This window comes from Suncus etruscus, chromosome 10, assembly GCF_024139225.1.
Source record: "Suncus etruscus isolate mSunEtr1 chromosome 10, mSunEtr1.pri.cur, whole genome shotgun sequence".
NCBI classification, from domain to species: Eukaryota; Metazoa; Chordata; class Mammalia; order Eulipotyphla; family Soricidae; genus Suncus; species Suncus etruscus.
In genome coordinates this window covers 55364946-55386319 of record NC_064857.1, presented here as the reverse complement: position 1 = coordinate 55386319, position 21374 = coordinate 55364946, and the positions used below count along the sequence as shown (strand labels likewise).

The following is a 21374-nucleotide window of genomic DNA, read 5'->3' as shown; positions in this document are numbered from 1 at the left end:
ATCCACTAACAAGTGTAGTGTCAGTGCCTCTGCAGATGCCTTCCTATTCCTAATTTCCCTCCTCAGAGAAGCAAAATCCTGCCTCCCAGCCATCTGTCCAGGCTATTCCTGATTCCTCAGCCCTTGAGCTTTAGGTTCTCTAAGAACTGTCTGTGCCACTCTGCCAATTGGAGTCTTCCAAACAGGTCTTCTGACGGGCTCTTCTGACTAGATCTTCCAATAGGGGTCTTCTTATAGGATCTTCTAATAGGCTCTTCTGACTGGATCTTCCAATGGGAATCTTTTAACTGATCTTCTAACAGGGTCTTTTTTTTTTTTTTTTTGGTTTTTGGGCCACATCTGGCGTTGCTCAGAGGTTACTCCTGGCTGTCTGCTCAGAAATAGCTCCCTGCAGGCACACCGGGATTCGAACCAACCACCTTTGGTCCTGGATCGGCTGCTTGCAAGGCAAACACCTCTGTGCTATCTCTCCGGGCCCCCCCAACAGGATCTTTTGACTGGGTCTCCCACCAGAGCATGTCCTGGAGGCATCCCGTTGGCGTTCCTCCTCCTGCTCAGCTCGCTTTCTCTCTGTGAGGTGTGATCTTTGCTATGGCCTTCCCCTAAAGACTTAGGAATGAAGGCAAAGTTTGTTGGTCCTGAGAAGGGAGAGGCTGAGTGGGCATTGGCCATCCCCAGGGCAGGGCATCTTGGAGTGGTCAGTTGTAGTGGGGAGGCCCCAGCAGTGCTGTCATGTAGGCCACTGGATGGAGGTTTTAGGGCCTTTTGGCTTTGGCTGATAAACTGTTTCAGTGTCCAGATCTGTACCATCACCACCATCTAAGGGTGACCTTGGCCCTGCTGGTTCCAAGGGGAATGTATGGAGATGCTTGTTTCAGCACTGTTTCTGGAGTGACCGGGTGCATGGGTCAGTTCAGTGCTTTTCTGGGCTGGTTTAGGGGCACAAGTAAGTTCATTGACCGTTTTGGGATCACCCAGAAGTACAAGTGTGTGTTCCGAACATGGCCTCTTTCCTGAAACATCTCTTTTTTTTTTTTTTTTTTTTTTTGGTTTTTGGGCCACACCCGGTAACGCTCAGGGGTTACTCCTGGCTATATGCGCTCAGAAGTCGCTCCTGGCTTGGGGGACCATATGGGACGCCGGGGGATCGAACCGCGGTCCGTCTCCTAGGCTAGCGCAGGTAAGGCAGGCACCTTACCTCCAGCGCCACCGCCCGGCCCCCCTGAAACATCTCTTTCCCATCTGATCTCTGTCATTTAGATCTGCCTATGTGTTTCCCTGGCCTGAGCAGGAACCCTTGTGTCCAGTGCACAGTGCTCAGGCCTCTGGCTCCCTCTTCTGCCCTCCCCATGGCTGCAACCTCCAGCACCATGTGGGCAGAGATGGAAAGCCAGCTCAGCCATTGGCTTGCCACATAGTGGGCACTGAAGCTCTTGCCTTGTTTCTCCTGTACAGCCTTAGGTTCCTTTTCTTTTCTATTGAAACTTTGTCTTCATCTCTTAGTGGTCGATTTGGGCTGACCCTTACCATTGTCTGCTCCTATGATGAGCCCCCCCCCCCTTTATCCAGTTGTCCTTTCCCTGCTCTGAGAGCTGTGTGTGGGCAGCTGAGGGACTTCTCCTTAGTCTGGACGTTTCAGTGAAGTCCTACTATGGTACCTAGCAGTTGTTTTATAAAGGTTTTAAATGGAGGCTCCTTGTGGTGCCATTTTCATCTACCATGCGTCAGGTCACGCTTCACCACTTACTTCTCTAGCATTTGTTTCGGTCAAGCATCCAGCATAATGCACCACCGACAGCACCACCTGTTGATAGTCATTTTCCACAAATTGAATATGCCCTCAGAAAGCATATTACAAAAAGCCCTCCCAGGCCTTTGTACCTGCATCACACTCACATCTTACAATGCTCAGGGTCACTTCTGGGTCTCTGCTTAAGGAATATTCCTGGTGGGGTTCAGGATGGAGCTGGAGCTGCCTTGCGCAAGGAGAGCACCCTGCCCACTGTCCTGTCAGCCCAACCCCAGACAGTCCCCCTGTTAAGTAAAACTTCAGGAGTTGGCAGGAGGGCACTGATCCATTCCCCCTTGGCCCAGTGTTGTTTGATGATTTCCCTCTACCCTGCCCTACCCAGCTCTCCCCTCTGCCCTACCCTGATCTCTTCCCTGCCTTGCCACATCTCCCCCTGCCCTGCCCTTTCTTACAGAGATATGTCAGTTTATCAGATTCAGCAGTGGCTTTTTTCATGCCTCCAGGTCTTCATTCCTTGTTTGTGCCTTATCTCCTATGCCTTATCACCTGGCCTCTGAGGGTGGTGAGGTGGTCCCTGCCCCACAGGCCCGAAGAGTGTCATGCCCGCTGCTGCCCAGTGGGCCCCAGGGTATTTCTGTGACTGCCTTGGGCAACCTGGGCATGATGGGGGCTGACCTCCGCCCATTCGGTTCCTGTTTGGGGATGGTCCCAGGGCTTTGTGGCAGGATTGTTGGTACTTCCAGGAAGGCTCAGACACCACTCAGGTCTTCTCCTGACCACAGCCTGTTGAGGTTCCTGGGCTCGGCTTCCTGCTTGTGCAGGACAGAGCTCTGTCATCCCTACAGCTGTTCCCCTATTGCTAAAAGCAGGGTTTTCCTTCAGAAACCCTTGGTGCTGGTCACTGGGTCCTAACTCCCACTTCGTCCTGGCAGATTCTCTCCATGATCTTGTTTCTTTTCTAGAGCACATCCTCATGGGATCACTGGGTATTCAAGCTACGGTGGTGAGGAAGAAGTCTGAACCCTGTGAGGGCTGGGAAGTCCTTTGCATGTGGGCTCTATGCCCAGCTCACCCTGTGGGCTTATCTCCTGACCTCACTTGGTGGTCTTTGGGGAGGTCCTGAAATGAACCATTGAAACAGGCACTCTCAATGAATCTCAGAATCAGTCACAGTTAAGTTACTGAGCTAGAATTTCTGGGAAGGAAAGTTCTTTTCATCCTCCCACGATAGTCCTGTGTGAGCCTCTAGTGGCACTGGTGGCATATCTGGTGGCCTGGGTAGGGGAGTAGTGTATATGCAGGAGGGCATGGCATTGCCTCAGATAGTGGTAGGCAGGTGTGAGTGTGTGTGTGTGTGTGTGTGTGTGTGTCTATGTCTATGTTATGTCTGTATCTGTCTCTTGTGTATGAATGTGTGTCTCTACACGTGCTAGTGTATGTATGTCTCTATATGTGTCTGAATATGAGTGTCTGCATGTGTGTATATGTCTTCATGTCCTGTGTGTCTATATATGAGCCTGTGGGCATGCCTGTATATGTCCATGTTCTCATGTATAAATATGCCCCATCCGCCATTTTTCCAACTCCAGGTGAGTGGGTCTGAAGCAAGATCACCATATGAAATAATCTAAACCATGCTGAGGGTGAGACACATGTAATTTGACAATCTTCTACCTTGTTTTGAGCCTTAGCTATCTGCCAGAACTGTTTTTTTGTTTTGTTTTGTTATGTTTTTTGAGTACAGTAACACTCCCAAGTTGGGGGGTAAGGACAGACAGCTTAGGCTATCCTGAACCAGCTCTGCTCAGGTTTACATGTAAGACAATCTCTGGTTTAGGATAAAACCAAATTGTAAACAAATAAATATAAAGGAACCAGGGATGAACTTTGTTTTAGGTGAAACCAGATTATAAACAAAGGAACTAGGGATGATTTTTGTTTTGGGTAAGACAGGTATAATCTAACACTGATGTATCTGTATAGGAGCCTGTGCATGCATGTACATGACTATATGTCCTCATGTGTTTGTATATGAGTGTATGTCCGTGTGTGCATTTGTATGTGCTCATGTGTGTATATGAGCCTGTTGAACATATCTCTATGTCCTGTGTCTATTAGAGTCTGTGTGTGGATGTTTGTTCATGTCTGTGTATGTCCTTTTGTGTCTATACATTCTATATCCATTTAGCTGACCAGACTGCCCTCTCTCCATCCCGAATCTGCACCATCTGTACACCAGCTCCTAGCCATTTGTTTTATTCGGGTGTGGCCATGAGCTTGAGCCCTGAGTTGCATTGGCCGGACGCTGCTGCCTGTGATCCATCCCATTCATTTATTAACAGCAATGAGGTCACAGTCATTTTCAATAAATCATGACTAGCTGATTTATTTCAAAGATCCATATAGCAGTAAACAATACCATTTACATTTAATTAGTTTTATTGAACGAAAGGCGATTTTATTTGTAATGAACCACATGTTATGATTAAGGATGTATTTTAATGACCTTTAAGTAATGCCAGCAAAAGCTGCCTTTGACCTAATAGCAGAGGCTTTCCTACATTATTGAAAACTCGGGAATGATTTTTAAATTATCGTGAAAAGCTCTGAATGACATTCTCATTATTGTGCCATTATTCAGTCGTTTGGTGTCCCGCCTTCGTCACAGAGCTTGTTTCTCTGCAGTCCTCAGGCAAAGAAGGGAGGTGTGGCTTGTTTGTTGGGTTGGGGCCCAGGATGGTGGGATCCTGCATGATATGATCACATGTTATCACTGAGTCTGCAGCGGACTTGGGTGTTATTCTAGTGTCTGTTATCTTTGCTCTGAACTTAGAACCGAGTGTACCTTGTCTCACTGTGCCACAGGGCCTGAGCCTGCCATATCTCCTCTTCCTTGGGGTGCTTTATTCCATCCCACATGCTTTTTTTTTTCTGGGTTTGGAACCATTCCTGGCTGTGCTCAGGGCTCACTCTTATATGGGACTCAGGATCATTTGAGGCTGCTAGGGATCAAAACCAGGTCACCCAGGTGCAAGACAAGCACCTTATCTGCCATATTGTCACTCCAGCCCTTGAACATATTCTTGAAATTTGGGAGGGTGTCACAATTGAAGTGGGAGTTGTGGGAAATGTTGTGGGGAGCAAGAGCTGGAAAAACCATTGGTGGTAGAAATAAGGAAGCCAACAAGTACCAGTGGTGTCTATGAGCCGGGTGGAAGTGGTGTAAGGGCTTCATTTTGAGGCTCCAGGCCTGGAGGAAAGCAAATCCCAATGGTGCAATGCTTCCTCGTAGCGTCTCTCCACCTGCCTACCCACTGCACGCCTCTCCTCCCATCTCCTCAGAAACAAACACACTTGTCCATGTCTTCCTGCTGCCACCCAAGAATCCTATCTAGGGTCCTTGCCACCCAAGAACCCTCTCTATCTCCGAGCATGCCAGGCACAGTCGGCCATGACCTATCCTTCAGTGTTCCAGTCCCATCAACAGGCCTCTGTCCTGCTCTGATCTTCCCTCACAACTCCTCTGGCTTCTAGGGTTTCAGTGGAGTCAGTAAAATTTCCAGCTCCAGTCCACTCTGTCTCAGAGCTGTATGCTGAGACGTGTATAGTCACCAAGTGCTCAGAGTTCTGTGTGTTTGTTGCCATTTGTCATCTCCTGTCAAGCATGGCTGTTGTCTCAGGCCCTGAATGGTGGTATTTCCTGGTCTCTCTCTGATAGCCTCATCCACTTCTGGGGGATAGGATTGTGCCACGGTTTGAACAGACCAGGTGATACGAATAATCATTAACAATTAATTTGTATTAAATAAGTTTTATTTAATGTCATTTCTGTTATTTCAGTGAGGTATTTTAAACGTTACATTTCTAGACTGGGAAATAAACCTTATTTAAAAAACAATTGCTTTAAAACTTAAAAAAGAATAACATGACTCTTCTAGAAGCAGATAGGTGAGTGGGAGGCTAATGGGTCTGGGGCACTGATGGGAGAGGAACTGGAGACTGGGGAAGGGTCAGTGTGGAAATTCTGTGCTTGAAACTCAGTCTGGGTGACTTTGTGCTTTCACGGTGACTAACTTGAAAAAGTATAAAAAAAATTTAGGGTCCGGAGTGATAGCACAGTGGTAGGGCATTTGTGTTGCATGTAGCTGACCCAGGACAGACCCGGTTTTGATCCCTGGTATCCCATATGGTTCCCTAAGCCTGCCAGGAGCAATTTCGGAGTGCAGAGCCAGGAATAACCCCTGAGCACTGCCGGGTGTGGTCCCCGAACCAAAAAAAAAAAAAAAACACTCATATACATGTATATATATAAATGTTTATATAAATATAAAAATTTTTACAAAGGTTCAGAATGTTAGCACCCAAAGAAAGTATAAGGGCCAGATGTCAGTTCAGTGAGGCACAGAAGGGAAATCGTTGCTGATGATGTACTACTCTCCCAGCTGCAATGACCCTTTCTGTCTTCTCTGTTTCCAGGATCTCTTCTCTATCAGTGCTTATGTCTATGCTCAGAAGCCACAGCTGGATATCCATAATTTTGAAGGCACATTCTCCAGGGTAAGTTAGACCTGCCCCTCAGTCCAAGATGGCGGGCAGGTGGGCATGCATGAGATTACCACACACAGCTCTCCCCTGTCGTGTAGTTTTATGGTGGCGGGTTGCGGACATGGCATCGTGACATGAGCCTTTCAGAGTAGAGTGGGCAGAGGCCCTGTACCAGTGTGAATAAGAGAAGACAGAGGGTTCCTGTCACATAGCCGATAAAACCTAGGTGGGCTTCACTGAGATAGGGCAGTGGCATGGCGTCCAGGTTCCTGTTGGAAGGTCTATCCCTGCTTCTGGTCGCCTGCCTTGGGCCCCTCCACACTGTTTGCTGACAAAGGGAAAGTGGCAACTTGCGACAGAATTTCTGGAAAATGGTGATGACGAGAAGCTTGCAAAGAGGAATCCGAGCATCCTGGCTTGCAGGAAGTACAGCCAGGCACATTAGTCCTGCCGATCCTGGCAACATTTGCTTTGCAGCAGTGGAAGGGGATACAGCACACAGGTCATGCAAGTCCCCCGGAGGGCAGCTGCTTTCTGGCCCAGGGGACAAGGGACACCCTCTGGGAATGGGAACAGTGTTGCAGGAACTGTGTCTTGTTAAGTCCAAGCTGAGCCCATCCCTGATTTAGTTCCTCTGGAATTTATCGCAGCTTCTTGACAGGCCGCCTTTTGGCTCTCCAGGGATCTTGCTTCTTCTCATGGGGTCTTGCTTGATTTAAAGATTTCTATCTTGAGTTTGGAATTACTAAAAATGAAAATCTCAGTTTTATTTTTGAATATTCCAAAAAGGAGGAAAGGGAAAAAAGTGCTAGATATCGAATTCTATACCTATAAAATGGTGTTCCCTCTGATGACAGATCAGTGTTAGAGGGACTCAGGGCTTGGGTTTCTGCTGCATCTAAACCAGATGAGGTAGGAATGAGTTTCTGCCTAATCAGCCTGAAGGCGCCCTTGAGTCCGTGAGAGCCACGGTCGGGCAGCATCTGTGTTCTGTGGCCTGTTTGTGCACAAGAAGACACTGGGGGTTCTTAACACATCCACCCTCCGGGTCAGCAGCCTGGGTGTCTGTGTCTGAAGGAGTCGTGTCACTTTCTGCTCGAGACAGCCATTCCCCCAGAGTTTGGAGCTTAAAACGAGCTCGTTTTGAAACAGTATTTACGTTCCTTCCACATCACGTCCCAGCCAGTCATTTTTATGCTGCATCTTGCACTCTGATTCCTTCCGCAGGCCACTGCATAATTCGCATTGTTCATGTTTTTTTCCAATAAAAAAAAAACCATAACATCCTCTTAAACAGCAAATCTCTATTGTTTGTTAAATAGGGTGTGCTATTGAGAAAACAGCTTGAAATGGTAACATTCTGCATTCTCTCTCCGAAAGCAAATTTTATCTTCTTAGACTATATAAACATTAAGGCAGAGGGAATCCAAAGAGAAAGTTACTTAGAGATAATTTCTCTCCCATCTTTCGCATCTTTATTCTATACTATGTGAGATCAGTAAATAGCTATCCTTGACAATAATTTTCTTGATATTAGAAAAATGTTTAATTTTAAAGTCCATCATTGTTATTGCAGGCATGAAAAGAAACCACACAGACACTGTAGCTTCTTCAGCATGAATCGTATTAGAAACAGACAAAAAGGCAGTTGTGTGCAGAAAGATTTGTGGCCAAGTAGTGGGAGCACTGCCTTCCATTTCTGAAATGAAATTGCCCAGGCCCTCTTCCCAGTTCAGAAGCCCTGCTACCATTTTTATGCTTTGTGTTGCCCCATATTTTTCCTGGTGTTTGACCACAGTAATGGCAATTATGTGCAAAGATACTGTTGCTTGGCATTTTACCTCCATGCTGCAGAAGGACATTGAAGAGTTGAGAACTCCTTTTTGCTTCTGTGGCCAGTGAATGGTGGGTAGGTAGGTGGTCACTGGGGTGGGCCCCTGAAAACCCCCTCACAGATATGCAGGGGGTCCAGGCCAGAGCTCAATGCAGGACCTGAGTTCTTGACTTGCAGTTGCCACGGGCCAGAGCTTAAGGCTGGAGCTCGATCCGGAAGCCCAAAATGTAGAGATTCAGGGTAGCCAGTGATGCAGCAGAAGCCTGCCTGTTTATATTTACTCTTATTGATCTAACAGATTTGTCGGTTTTGTTCTTTTCCAAAGAGAAAATTTTTTCCTGTTTTCTAGTTTTTATTTCAGGTACCTTCATTTTGTACTGTGTTTATTCCCTCCTTCCCCTGCTAGTTTTGAATTTAATCTATTTTTTGGGGGGTCATACCCAGCAGTACTGAGGGATTACTCCTGGCTCTATGCTCAGAAATTGTTCCTGGCAGGCTCGGGGGACCATATGGGATGCCGGGATTCGAACCACCATCCTTCTGCGTCTAAGGCAAATGCCTTACCGCTGTGCCATCTCTCTGGCCCCATAATCTATTTTTTTTTTTATAATTCAAATTGCTGCTTGGTTCTTTTTTTTGTTTGTTTGTTTGTTTTTGGGTCACACCCGGCAGCGCTCAGGGGTTACTCCTGGCTCCACGCTCAGAAATTGCTCCTGGCAGACTCGGGGGACAATATGGGATGCCGGGACTCGAACCAATGACCTTCTGCATGAAAAGCAAATGCTATCTCTCCGGCCCCTTACTGCTTGGTTCTTGACTAACTAAGATCTTCCTTTGTCTGGCAGGAGCCCTTTCTAGTTATCTGTTTCCTTCTCACCACAGCTGTTTGCCTCTGCTTCTCTTAAGGTTTGCTATGGTGTGTTAATCATCTCCCCCCAAATTTCCTGGAATTGATCTTGTGATTTTATCTGAACATACTGGTTCATGGCTCTTTGACTTCCTCGTTCCTCTCACAGATTCAGAACTTTCCTCATTAGGGTGAGAGTAGATACTTTGTATTACAATCTGTATATTTTGTTCCCTTGGATCTTAGCTTGTGACCTAGCATACAGTTGATCCTGAGACAGATTCTCTCATGGTGGCCCCCTGCTCTCCTGGGTACTTTGTATGTGTCATGTTTTATTTTTTTGTCCTTCATTGCAACTAGATTCAGATCAAGGGTGGTGGTCTATTCCCAGATGTACCGAGAGCATCTGGTCCATCCTGCCCCTCATCTGAGTGGACCGTCTAATCTCCTTCCTGGATGGCCAGGAAGGAGCCTCCCTCCCCCACTACTCTGACTCTGGCTTTTGCTCCCTAGTCTTCCACATCCAATTTCCTGTTCCTTCTGTGGTGAAGGTCTGTTGCCTTTCTGGCTTCTTAGGTGTTTCCTCGAGTTCTTTTCTTTGTGGTTACTGTGGAGATCTTGCACGTCCTGAAGCCATAACACTCTACGTTGGATTTCTACCAGTTTAAGTCCAATAACGTACAAAAGCCCTGTTTGTCTGCAGCTCTGGCCTCCCCATTTGGTCCCAGAAGTGACAGAATCGCATTTGAAGAAGTACCAACTGCCTCTCATACCCATGGGCTGTGGAGCCCAGCCCAAAGCTGGAGTGGTCCTTTCCCCATCACAGGGTGCTTTTGCACATTGTTTTGGTGTCTGAAATGGAGAGGAGGATGCATGCTACTTCTTCATGCCAGCTTCTTCAAGCGGGATGGTCAGAAGAACCTTCCTTTCCTTTATCCATCATCAGCACCATCTCTGCCTAGATGCAGACTCACTGGATGCTGTCTCTGAGGGTGCCGACCACTTCTGGGATGCAGACCCTCTTTGTCTTTTCTAAGTGATTATAAAATGTCACCTGGCTTTTGAACCTGTTTGAATTTTGTCGGACTTCTAGGACATTCGGGGCTCCTTTCAGCCATAATTGCTTCTGGTTTTCTCCTTGGCTTCTTCTCATTTGTCCTGTGGCTTTGCGTAATGGAGAGTTGGTTTATTGGTGACCCACAGCACCTCAAGCCCTGCAGTTCCCTCTGCTAGAGTCTCAAGTGTCTTCAATCTGGCCGCTCACTCTTGGGTCCTCCAGTGAATTCACTTTTGCTCACCTTTGTTAGTCCTGGAATTCTTTGGGTTTTGGCCTGAGCTTTCTTTTTATTGACATTTATTTATCTATGGAAGTGGTCTGGCCTCATGCTTCTTCCTCAGGGGCTGTTTCTGGATCTGTGCTGAGGAGTGACCCCTGAGGTGTTCATGGGATCAGATGTCACTTGAAAAGCAAGTTACCTGTATGACTTTTCAGTCATAGTTTGTTGTAATTCAGCCCTGGATGGGGCTGGAAGGTGATGGGATGGAGGATGAGGTCTTTTTCCTCCAGCTTGGACCACTCGTCTGCCACCCTGTTCAGCTGGCTGGTCTGGGTTCAGGATAGTGGTGGGTAGAAAACTCACAGGCAGTTAGGCTTCAGGAGATATCAACTTTATTCAGTGGATAAGGCTGAAGACTTCCCCAGCCTTCCTCAAGCCCTTGCTTTTATAGACAAGAATCGGATACCACCCTAGGGTGGGAGCAGAATACCAAGTAAGGAATAATCCAATATACTATCACCAGGTCACACCCTAGGGTGGGTACAATAATTGATTAGGGTAGGATCAGTAAGATAATAATCTTATGGAAATGTTTTCATATATAACAATAGTTTTTCTTGATTTTCTTCACATCTTGCTTCCTTGCCTACTTTTTGTTGTGACTGACATCTCTATGATGTTTTCCCGAGTGGGGTCCTGGGATGATGGGGGGCTGTTGTATAAATTTAAAATATAGAGCCCCCTAGAGTTAAGGTGAGGCCTTTTTCTGCATGGCACAGAGCCTGTAAGCCTACTCGGCCAGCAGGTCTGAAGGTACATGATAACAGCGTAGAAATTCACAAGCAGTCAGATGAAGTTTCAGGAGCCAACCAGTTTTATTTCACAGCCCTATCCGCCATGTACATTTCCCCACATGGCTTCTATGCCTTTTCAAGCAGCCTCTCTATGCTGCCCTCCATGATCCCTTGCTCCTTTTTTTATTTCATACCCTTCCCCCCAGGTCACTTTTTTGTTTTGTTTTGGTTTTTTTGGGCCACACCCTGTGACACTCATGGGTTACTCCTGGCTATGTGCTCAGAAATCACTCCTGGCTTGGGAGACCATATGGGACCCTGGAGGATGCAAACCACGGTCAGCCCTAGGTTAGCGCCACTGCCCCACTCCCCCAGGTCACTTTTATTCCAAACCCCTCCTAAGTGGGTGGGTTCTGACATTCAGGTGAGATAAACAGGAAGTTGAGGGAGAGGATACTCACAGCGGGCCTGGCCTCCTAGGATTCATTTAAACTTGGTAGAGTCTAGAAAGAGGGTTGGATGCCCAGTTATCTGGGACCATCTCCCACAGCTGTGCCATCAGCCTCTTGCAGATTCATTTCTAGTGTTGTAGGGTCTCCCTATTGAGACCATAGTCCCTGGGTTCTCAGGTCCTCCCTAGTGAGAACTTAGTTCCCCAGTTCTCGGGACTCACTTCTCTTCATGCTTTTCCTGGCCATTAAATTAGACATTATCAAGCCTGGAAACGAGAGTTGCCTCTTCCATGTTTGTTGTTTCTTTGCTTCTTATGGTGCTTCTTCCCAATGCAAACTTTCCACACTGAGTGCCCTGGGATATAAACTTACTACCTTCCTGGCTTTCTCCAGGTTTGCTCTGGTGTGTTCATGGTTAATTGTGTTTGGAGGTCTGGGTCTGTGTAACAACTGTCTGCATGTGGGGAAGATGGAGGCACAGAGGTCGTTTGTGCAGCCCTTCCCCAGAGGTGACTTCAGGGCCTGAAGGATTCAGCAGCCGTAGCCTGACTGGACCCCTGGGTGTTAAGGCAGGGCCCTTGCCTCACTGGCTCCTCTGCATGCAGGCCATTCTGGGGCCAGGGCCAGGAGCTGTTGGGCAACTGCTACATGAAAGAGCTCAAAGGGCTGCCCGAATGGTCCTTGTCACCCAGCAGGCTATGGTATCCTCATCTCACTATGACCGTGCTGATCTCTGCTCTCTCTGACAGGTAGACACGAACCCGCCCATCCATGAGAGCCTAGGTGTGGAGAACACCTTGTGGGCGAGCACCGTGGTGGCCTCAGGTGAGACTTGCCCCCACCAGGGGCTGTGTGCTTCCTGGGTGTAAACATGGGTCCCTGTGCATACTGACATAGGGACATAAAGCTGATGTTGAGCCAGGACTCTGAGCACTGTACCCTGAGCACTGCACTCACAAGGTGGAGGTGCTACTGGCCAGCACCTTCCTGAGGGGTGACCATGGACCAAACAGAGTTTGCTTCTTGAGCCCAGTGGCTGAGGCTTGGGATCCTGGTGCCCACAGACCTGTACCCCCATCCCCCAGACTTTCGGTCCCAGCCCTGCCCATTGTCTTCAGCCAGTGATCAGGTAGTCTACTAGCATATGCCTTTTCTTCCATGGTCAGTGTCCCTTACCACAGCTCCTGCAGTTTAGAACCAACTGCCCAGCCCAGCACTGTTGACTTCCAGACAGAAACACCAGAGGCTGCCTTTGAGGTGTCAGACCAGCACCTCTGACACCATGAGGGTGCTAAGAAGGGCCCCTCCCAACCAACAGCAGTGATCTTCCTTGCCTTCTGCTCCCTCGGTTGCACACACAGTTGGGCTGCCCTCCGGGGCATGTCATTTTAACAAGCTCAAACAGTGTAGATGCCGTGTACAGAAAGTGCTGTTTTACCCCTGCAGGACACGCCTGCTTCAGAGCCTCATCAGCACTGTCAGTGGGAGTCTGGGGGGGGGGGGTGTGTGTGTGTGCAGGGGTTCGGGCTTCCCAGAGAGTCCCAGCTCTTCTTTATCCACAGTCACAGAGAGTGACTGACCTGCTTGCACCAAGAATGCTGGTGTTTCCATCCACCGCTCCCATGTATGTAATGGGGCTCCCAGAGTAGGACCCAGAACAGCACAGCAGGGCTGCCAGATAAACTGACTGCAGGACAGAGACCTTCTAGGGAACTGGCAGAGCTGCAGCAGGACAGGGACCTTCCAGAGACTTCAGGCAGGCTAACAGCAGTGACAACAGGAGGGCTGGCTGTAGTCAGCACATCCCTAGGGTGCATCATTGATGGGTTTTGGTGGGTCACTGCCCCTTTTATCTGTTTAATTTTGTTTCTTTGGCAAATCATTACTGTGTTTTACCAAAGTTGTTTTGTGCCAGGTTAGAAATTTTCAGCCCCCCCCCCAGCCTTCCTAACACTTCATCTGGGCAGAGCCCACCCTGGAGAAGGAGTGTACCGGACCTGACCTGACCTCAGTGTCCAGGGATATGAACATGGATAGGACATAGAAATGGGAATTAGCATTGTAGGGCCTCATTCATGACATGTGGGATGCGGTGCACCAGGATTTCATAGGGCCCTTCACTGGCCTGTTTTCTTCCCCCAGGGTCCCCAACCTGCACACGCTCAACCAGGGGTGTCTACGGAGGGCCAGACCTAGCCAGGGCTTGACCTCAGCTGTACACTGCCTCATCGCTGCAGCATTGCTCTGCTGTATGGGTACTATGCTCTCCTAACACTGGATTGCTTCCTGTAAAATCACCCCATGTGCTGTATTTCCAAGCCCAGGTGAATGAGTCTGAAGCAGGGTCACACATGAAATTAATCAGACCAGGCTGAGGGCGAAACATGTATAGTCTGGCAGTCTTCTACCTTGTATAGAAAGCGAGCTGCCTGCTAGAACTATTGTTTTTATTGAGTACCAGGACCAACCCCAGGTGGGGCAGTAAAGACAGAGTAAGGGCAGATAGCGTAGGCTATCCAGAGCCTGTCCCGCACAGATTTACATATAAGATAATCTTTATTTTGGGTGAAACCAAGTTGTAAACAAATAGATACAAAGAAACCAGGGATGATCTTGTTTTGGGTAAAACAAGATATAATCTAACAGCTTCCTAAGACAGGGCCACAGCCCACTGGAAAGGGGTTGTTGGGACAGACCTCTGAGAACCCTGGGCTTTCTCTGCAACTTCCTCAGGCCTAAGTAACCACTGGGCTGCCTCTGCACCTTCCTTGCTTTAGCCTCTCCTTTCTAATGAGCTGTATTGTGCAGTATCTGGCCATTTCTGCATCTTAAGTATGGCAGCTGAGTCCTTGAGCATCTTATCCTCTCTTCAGTGTTGACTTGGCCTGCCCTTTGCAAGGACCAGCTAGAAGAAGTGTGCGCCACTAAGTCTAGTTGGAATAGTAATGAGATGGTGCCTGTTGGGAAGAGTTCATAGGTATGAGAACCTTCAACAGCTTGTTCTGAGTATGCAAAGAAAACTTAAGTACATTTTCTATTCAGTACAGATGTCCTATTAAGTACATTTGCTTTATATTTAACATGCAACTCCTTGTTCTCTTCTCTGTATATCAGAGTACAATATTTCTTTAGACTTGTTAGTTCTGAAATTGAATTTGGTGCATTGAAATGTGCTGCCAACCTGCCCTGAGTTCTGTCGGACGCTCCTAGGCTGCGGGGGGGGGGGGGGGGGGGGGGGACACAGCTTCTGGCTGAATCATACCTTTTAGAGATGAGTCTGCTCTGCTGAGACCAAAATCAATTTTCAATTGGCCACCTTTTACTTGTGTATTTATTTAGCACTATCAACTTAGACTTTGATAGAGTCATACTTGGCAAAACAGGAAGAAATGAATCATATCACAGTGAACATTTCACCTTACTGACAAAAGAATTGTATGACTTTGGAATTTGTATGACTCTGGCCTTCAGTGGAATAAGGTCTTCTTTCTGTTTGTGGGTTTATTTGGAGGGTGGTCAGTAAAGCAGCCAATGTTGTTTGTGTGCCAGGGGGTCCTCTCTGCTTATAGACATTAGGGTCCAGCTCCAGAGTTGTGTTGACACACAACACAATAGGGACAAGCAGCCCTGTGGAAAAAAAAGAGCATGGGAGCTGCATAGACATCACTGGCCATTTCACTCTCAGCCTCTTCCATCTTCAGGATGGTTCTATGGGTAAGTGCTATGTGCAGACAGTGTTTGGGCCCTCAGTGCAGCACATCACCACAATACAGCAGAGAGGATGATCAGGTACTCAGTTGCCTTTAGCTTAGACTGCATGTTCTCCACCATCATATTCTCACCTTGGAATCCTGGGTGTTGTAATCATGTCTCAGACTTCTGGAGATGATTTCCACCAAGCTCTGGTACCAAGGATCATCCTGTGGATAGTCTAAAAAAATAACTTTATTGTTGTTTGTTTGTTTGGAACCCACACCCAGTGGTGCTTGGGGCTAACTCCTAACTCTGAGCTCAGGAATCACTTCTGGCCGGTCTCGGGACCATACAGAATTCCAGGGATTGAATCTGAGCCAGCCACATGCAAGGCAAGAGCTCTTCCTGCTGTACCATAGCTCCAGTCCCTGAGGCCTTTGATTCTCTTACCTTTCATTTGATAAACTGTAGAATTGGGAGCACCTATGATCACAGGCCTTAAGTCACCCTGACAGCATTGCTCTGTCCTTTCCATTCTTGTTCCATGATCATCATCATCTAGCTGCAGCCCTGACTAGCCTCAGGCTTTCAGAGGATTCCGGAGGACACTAAAGATGCTCCTCGAAGCACCCGTGTGAGTGCCAGCTGAGTTTCGGGTCAGTGACACAGGGAGCTTCACTCCACTAAGCTCCAGCTTCACATTCTCAATGCAGCGAGAATAACAGCATGTTTGCTAATATTCTGTGTAGGCGGGTTTGTACTGCTCAAGAACCATCTGGCTTAGAAAATGCCTTTGGAAAGATGAGACTAGATGTTCGTAACCTAGCCAAATTAGCTCTGCAAGTGGGTAATTTATGCCGGACTCAATGTCCCTTCTACCAAAACTGTTAATTAGGAAGTATAATCTCTGTGCTCTCCCTTGAAAGGATTTCTGTAAGGTCCACTCTCGTGTTTTTGCAGGTACTGTAATAGGTGTTGTCATTTATACTGGAAAAGAAACTCGAAGTGTCATGAACACATCCAATCCCAAAAACAAGGTAGGCTAGATGACGGGCGCCTGCCCCTGAGCTTCCCCTCCTTCGGGGCACGCACCTCCTCCACACACACCCTTTGAACCCTCTTCTGTGAGCCCAGAAGCTACAGACAGGGACCGTTGTTGCATCTGTGGCTGACCTTTTCTTATCTGTCAGGCTCTAAAAGTGCCCTTTCTTCCAGTGAATCCACTTTTTGCTTCTTTAAATTTTCCTTCTGAGCTATAGACTCCATCTGATGTGCTTCAGTTTCCCTTTGGTGTGTTTACTGTCAAGTTAGCACCCTCTGTTTATTGGAGGCTAGATCTCGGGCAGTGGCGCTGTGGGACGAGTCTGCTGGGAGTAATGACAGGCGGAAGGCTGGCTTCAGTTGCAAACTCTTCCTGTGTCCTCCCTAATGCAGCTTTGCTGAGTGGCATGTCAGTGAGTTAGGCTGTGGACAGGTACTGGTTTGCCCCAGATTGGTGCAGAGGGCATGTGCTGCATGTCTAGACCCCACTGGTGCCCACCTGCAGTTTGCCGGTGCCCACGGCCAGTCTGCATGTTCCTGTCAGACAGATTCCCACCCAGCACAGCCATTGGTACTTCTGTGGCTTGTTCTTTTCAGATGGGGCAGTAAATGGCAGCCTTGGAACAGACAGCTCAAGCCTGGCACTTGCCCTGCCTGCAGCAGTCCCACTCTGTGCACTTCAGGACTAACCTGGACACAGAGTCAAGAATAGCTCCAGAGTACCAGCGGGTGTGACCCAGAAACCCACCACGTGACGCATGCACGCACATCCTGCACCTCCCAGAAAATCAGTTCCACAATGTTGTTCAGTCGAGTAAATTCCAAGATGAGGAGCAACTCTAATGAGACTGTTTCCCTCCTGCTGAGAGAACCGGATAGATACACTGGCGAAACATGGTCTGCTCGAGTTTGGACAAATCAAAAGTTTTTATTACTAAGCAATGACTTTTACAATAATATTTAGTGGAAGTTTAAATTATATGGAGTGCAAGTTGAATAATGGACTGCTTTATAAAACCTAGCCTTAGATATATTTAATAAGATGAATCTTGATTACATTTAAGAGGAAAAACTTCTTACAGGAGGTTAAGAAAAATCAATTGTGACAGGCTGCCATTTCCATGCCATTCATAGTAATAAGTTACTCCGAGCCAGAACATCAGGGATGAAATGATAATACAAATTGCTTCAAGCAGTCACTGTACTCCCTCGGGCATATTGATATGTGTTTCTAATAAAAAGGCTTTCAGAGGCCTCGTTGGCAGACAGACAGGTGAGATGGGCCATTATGTGGAGCCGTCTCAGCTTGTACTGCAGCCTCTTCAGATAAGAACAAACGGGATCAGGTACGGTGCACTGCAGGTTGGAATTTCAGGCCTGTTTTGGAGAGGACCTCTCTCAGCTTAAAAGGGATGTTTTATTAATATTTTAAAAGTGTTGACTCATTCAAATATTAGGACAGAGTAACTCTATTCATGTCTTGTGGTCACTTATAACCGCACTCTGTCATCTCCTGCTTGAGGTCTGAAATATTTCTGGATTTAAATGTGTGTTTAAAACCAGTGATCTACATATACACATATGCACGCACACACATGCACACGCATACCCAGCTGCCCTGCAATGGGTCTGCAAAGATCAAGGACTCGCCTGTGCCTTGTGGGGTGGCTCCTGTTCATACTTACCAGTCAGAATGCACACACACGCGCGTGCGTGGCTGCACCACATCAAGGACTTGCATGTGCTTTGCGGGGTGACTCCTGTTCATACTTACCAGTCAGAATGTCCTTGTTAGAGGCCTGCAGGAGCTGTCATGACACTGTGGAGCCTTGGCCATTCCTGCCCCAGGTTGGCTGGACTGCAGCCCTTTGGCTGCAGATCCACCTGCCACTCCAGCACTCTAGGAAGGGCCTCATGTTGCTGCTGGATCAGGACGGATGTGCCATCAGAGCAGACGTCTAGCTGGAGGATTTGCAGCCAGTTTGTTCTTGCAACATGTTCCTGAGGGTGAAAGCAGGTGTTCTCAGGAGGAAACAACATGCACATTCTCTGTGTGAGCTGTTATGAGCGACTCAGTGATTTAGACTCCTGGTCAGAGAGCATCTACACCTAGGGCCTGTGGTCAGAGAGTAACCACACCCAGCTCTGGGACTCAGAGAGCCTCTACACCAAGGGCCTGTGGTCAGAGTGTCCACTAGGGGTTAGCATCCATGCCGAGGGCCTTTGGTCAGAGAGCATCCACACTGAGGTGCTCCCGAGTTCAGATGTTCCTGAGATGGGGCTGACCTGTAGAGCAAGTGCTCCTGATTGTCCTTCAGAAATCCTTGATTCCTCATGCTGAGCAGTGAGGCGGTTGGAAATTTGTGGGGCCCATAACAATGACATGTTCCACTGTAACACATGCATCTGAGTTGGCAGCAAGTCCCAAGGCTGTGGATTTGCGATTATCAGATGATTGGGAAGCATTTGTGTTGCGTGTCTGGCTTGGGCTGTGACGGAGAACAGGAGGCACTGACATCCTGAGACATTGGGTCTCTCAGTCACAGGCTCAGAAACAGGGTGTGTGTGTGTGTGTGTGTGTGTGTGTGTGTGTGTGTGTGTGTGTGTGTGTAGTCACAGGCTCAGAAACGAATATGTGAGTGTGTGCGTACATTGTGTGTGTGTGTGTGCGTGCTCAGAAACAGGCTCAGAAACGGTTGTGTGTGTGTGTGTGTGCTCAGAAACAGGGTGTGTGTGTGTGTGTGTAGTCACAGGCTCAGAAACAAGTATGTGAGTGTGTGCGCACATGTGCACACATGCCCTTTTCCCTGTCATGTTTCTTTTTTTGCGGGGGGGGGGGGGGGGGAGAGTTACACCTGGCAGTGCTCAGGAGTTAATTCTGGCTCTGCGCTCAGAAGTCACTCCTGGCAGGCTCAAAGATCTGTCGTGTTTCTGTGGTGTTCTGTACTCCACACGTGCAGACTCTCATTTGGTGTTCTCAGCCTTTCTTCCTGCTCCTCTACCCAGCCTGTGCTACACTAAGCAGCTGCCTGCCCACAGCGTTCCTGCATGGGCTCTCTTGTCGCCACTTCTGCTCATTTCTCCAGCTACACCTGCTCAGACACGTGTCCTCATGTCAGGGTCACGGCTTTTCCTGGTCCTTCATCTACCTTCTCTGGTTTAAAGCTGTGAGCTGCTCTCTTCATTCTCAGCTCGGCAAAGCCCAGGCTGGTGTGTCAGGTACTCAAGAACGCTCAGTGGGGAACAGCCGAGTCCAGCATAGGGGGCCAAGGTAGGGAACCCCTCGGCTGTCTTCCAAAGGTGCACATGGGACAGTGTTTGTCCTGAACTGAGCCAAGGCACCTTGTCTCACTAAGCCCATGGACAGGTCAGTCAGGGGCCTGATGCCCATCTGCCATCTGTGCCAGGCTCTCTGCGAGCCCCTTTGCCCTGGGCCTGTGCAGTTCCAATGATGGCTCTGCCATAGTCCTGTCCTCTGCTCACGCTGGCACTTGCCAAGTTTGTAGCTCCCAGGGCCCACCCACCTCTCTCAGCTTTCATAAACAGGAATCTGCTGGCTCCTTTTTTTTTTTCTCTCTTGCCCACAGTGGCACATTGTAAACTCCCAGTTGCTGGTGATTTTTCTGAGGTGTGGCATGAACGGTCACTGTCATTGTGCTGCAAAAGGGGCGAGCAACTCTGGAGCGACGCACTGGAGGCCTCAAGTGCCAGCTACCCCACTGCCCCCTCGCTGTTCTTCCACTGTCCCTGCTCGTGTCTGAGCACCCCATGGCGCTCCCATCGAGTGCAGAGCAGAGCAGCCGACATGTGCATGTTGCCGAGTGAAGCGCATCTCCTGTGCCAACCATCTTGTGTTGGATACAATTGAGTGAAGGATTTATTTTGTTTTGGTCGCGCATTTAGTCATTCAAGCAACAATTTTGTTAACTTAAAGACAATAATTTGTTTTCTTATTACCATTACAAAAATTGTTTCATAGCCTTGAGATATAGACATGGTCCGAAACACACACTCGAGAGAACTGAATTTTCATAATGGATCAATTTAATATGTTTTTAATTCCAAACAACATAAAGAAAAATGGCTACTTGCGGGCTTTCATTGTGGTCGGAGACGATGCTTTTGCTGGCAGATGTGGTTGTTGTGCACGGGGGTGGGGTGGGGGGGCTGTGTGGAGAGTCCAGCCTTGACAGCACAGGACACCCAAGTCCACCCCAGGTTAAAAGGGGCCATGGCAGCCTGGGTCTTTGGGTACGAGTCCACAGACCTTCAGAGATAACTCCCTGGTACTCTAAATGAATTTAGAAACAATGGGATTTCCACCATGGCCCATCTTCATGGTCGCACCCAACTGTCAGTGTTGTGCAGCAGCTGGTTCTAGTATGGTGTTCTGGGCTCAGGGCATGTCAGCTGTGGCCAGCCTGGCCCTGTGTCTCACCTAGGTGGCCCAGTAGCGACTCCTGTTCCACTGACTGTCTCAATGTGGCCCAGTAGTGCTTAAGAACTGCTGGAAGGGCTCCTCCCTCCCCTGTGCCACTCTATCAGTTCTGCACCTGCCGGACCGTGGCTCTGGTCAGGGTCCTCTCTCCCCCTGAAGCCACCCTACAGGACTCACCGCCAGGCTTGTCCACTCCATTGCTCAACTCCAGGTGGCCACACTGGCCCCTGGTGGCTGCAGGCTCATCTGAGTCCTTGCTGTTGCAGGATTCTGTGGTGTGGCCACTCACATGTTCAGTGCTGGGGACAGTCCAGGCCAACACTGCACACTGGCACCAAGCAGGATACAGAAGAAGGTCAAGCCCTCAAGAAGAGCAGGGCTGAGACTCTCATTGGAGGGTCCTGGACTGTGGTTCTGTTGCCAGGAGATCGAGGAGGACTTACTGCTGCAGAGAAGCAGGGGCAGAAGACATGGCCCTGGTGAAGGCTTGGGAGCACTGTTGAGAGGCAGGACATGGGTCTGGACTCGGCTCTGTCCCACCAGGAAGAAGCCTGGCGCAGGAGAGGGGGCTGCCCTGTGTGGCCCAGCCCAGACCCTGTACAGACTGCACAGGTGACTGGCGCATCCCCTTGTCACAGCCAAGCAGTGTGCTGAGCACTGACACCTATTGTGGCCGTGACAGGAAGATGGGAAGGCATCGGGT

At 48.6% G+C, this 21374-nt stretch overlaps 1 protein-coding gene across 1 annotated transcript in view; it reads left to right on the top strand.

Annotated features, from left to right (window-relative positions):
* The window catches only part of ATP9B (ATPase phospholipid transporting 9B (putative)), a 106085-nt gene that overhangs the window by 42958 nt on the left and 41753 nt on the right, over window positions 1–21374 (top strand). The window contains exons 9-11 of the mRNA XM_049781795.1: window positions 6227–6307; window positions 12249–12324; window positions 16153–16229. Of these exons, the coding sequence (XP_049637752.1) occupies window positions 6227–6307; window positions 12249–12324; window positions 16153–16229 (234 nt within the window). The remainder of the gene's footprint in view (window positions 1–6226; window positions 6308–12248; window positions 12325–16152; window positions 16230–21374) is intronic.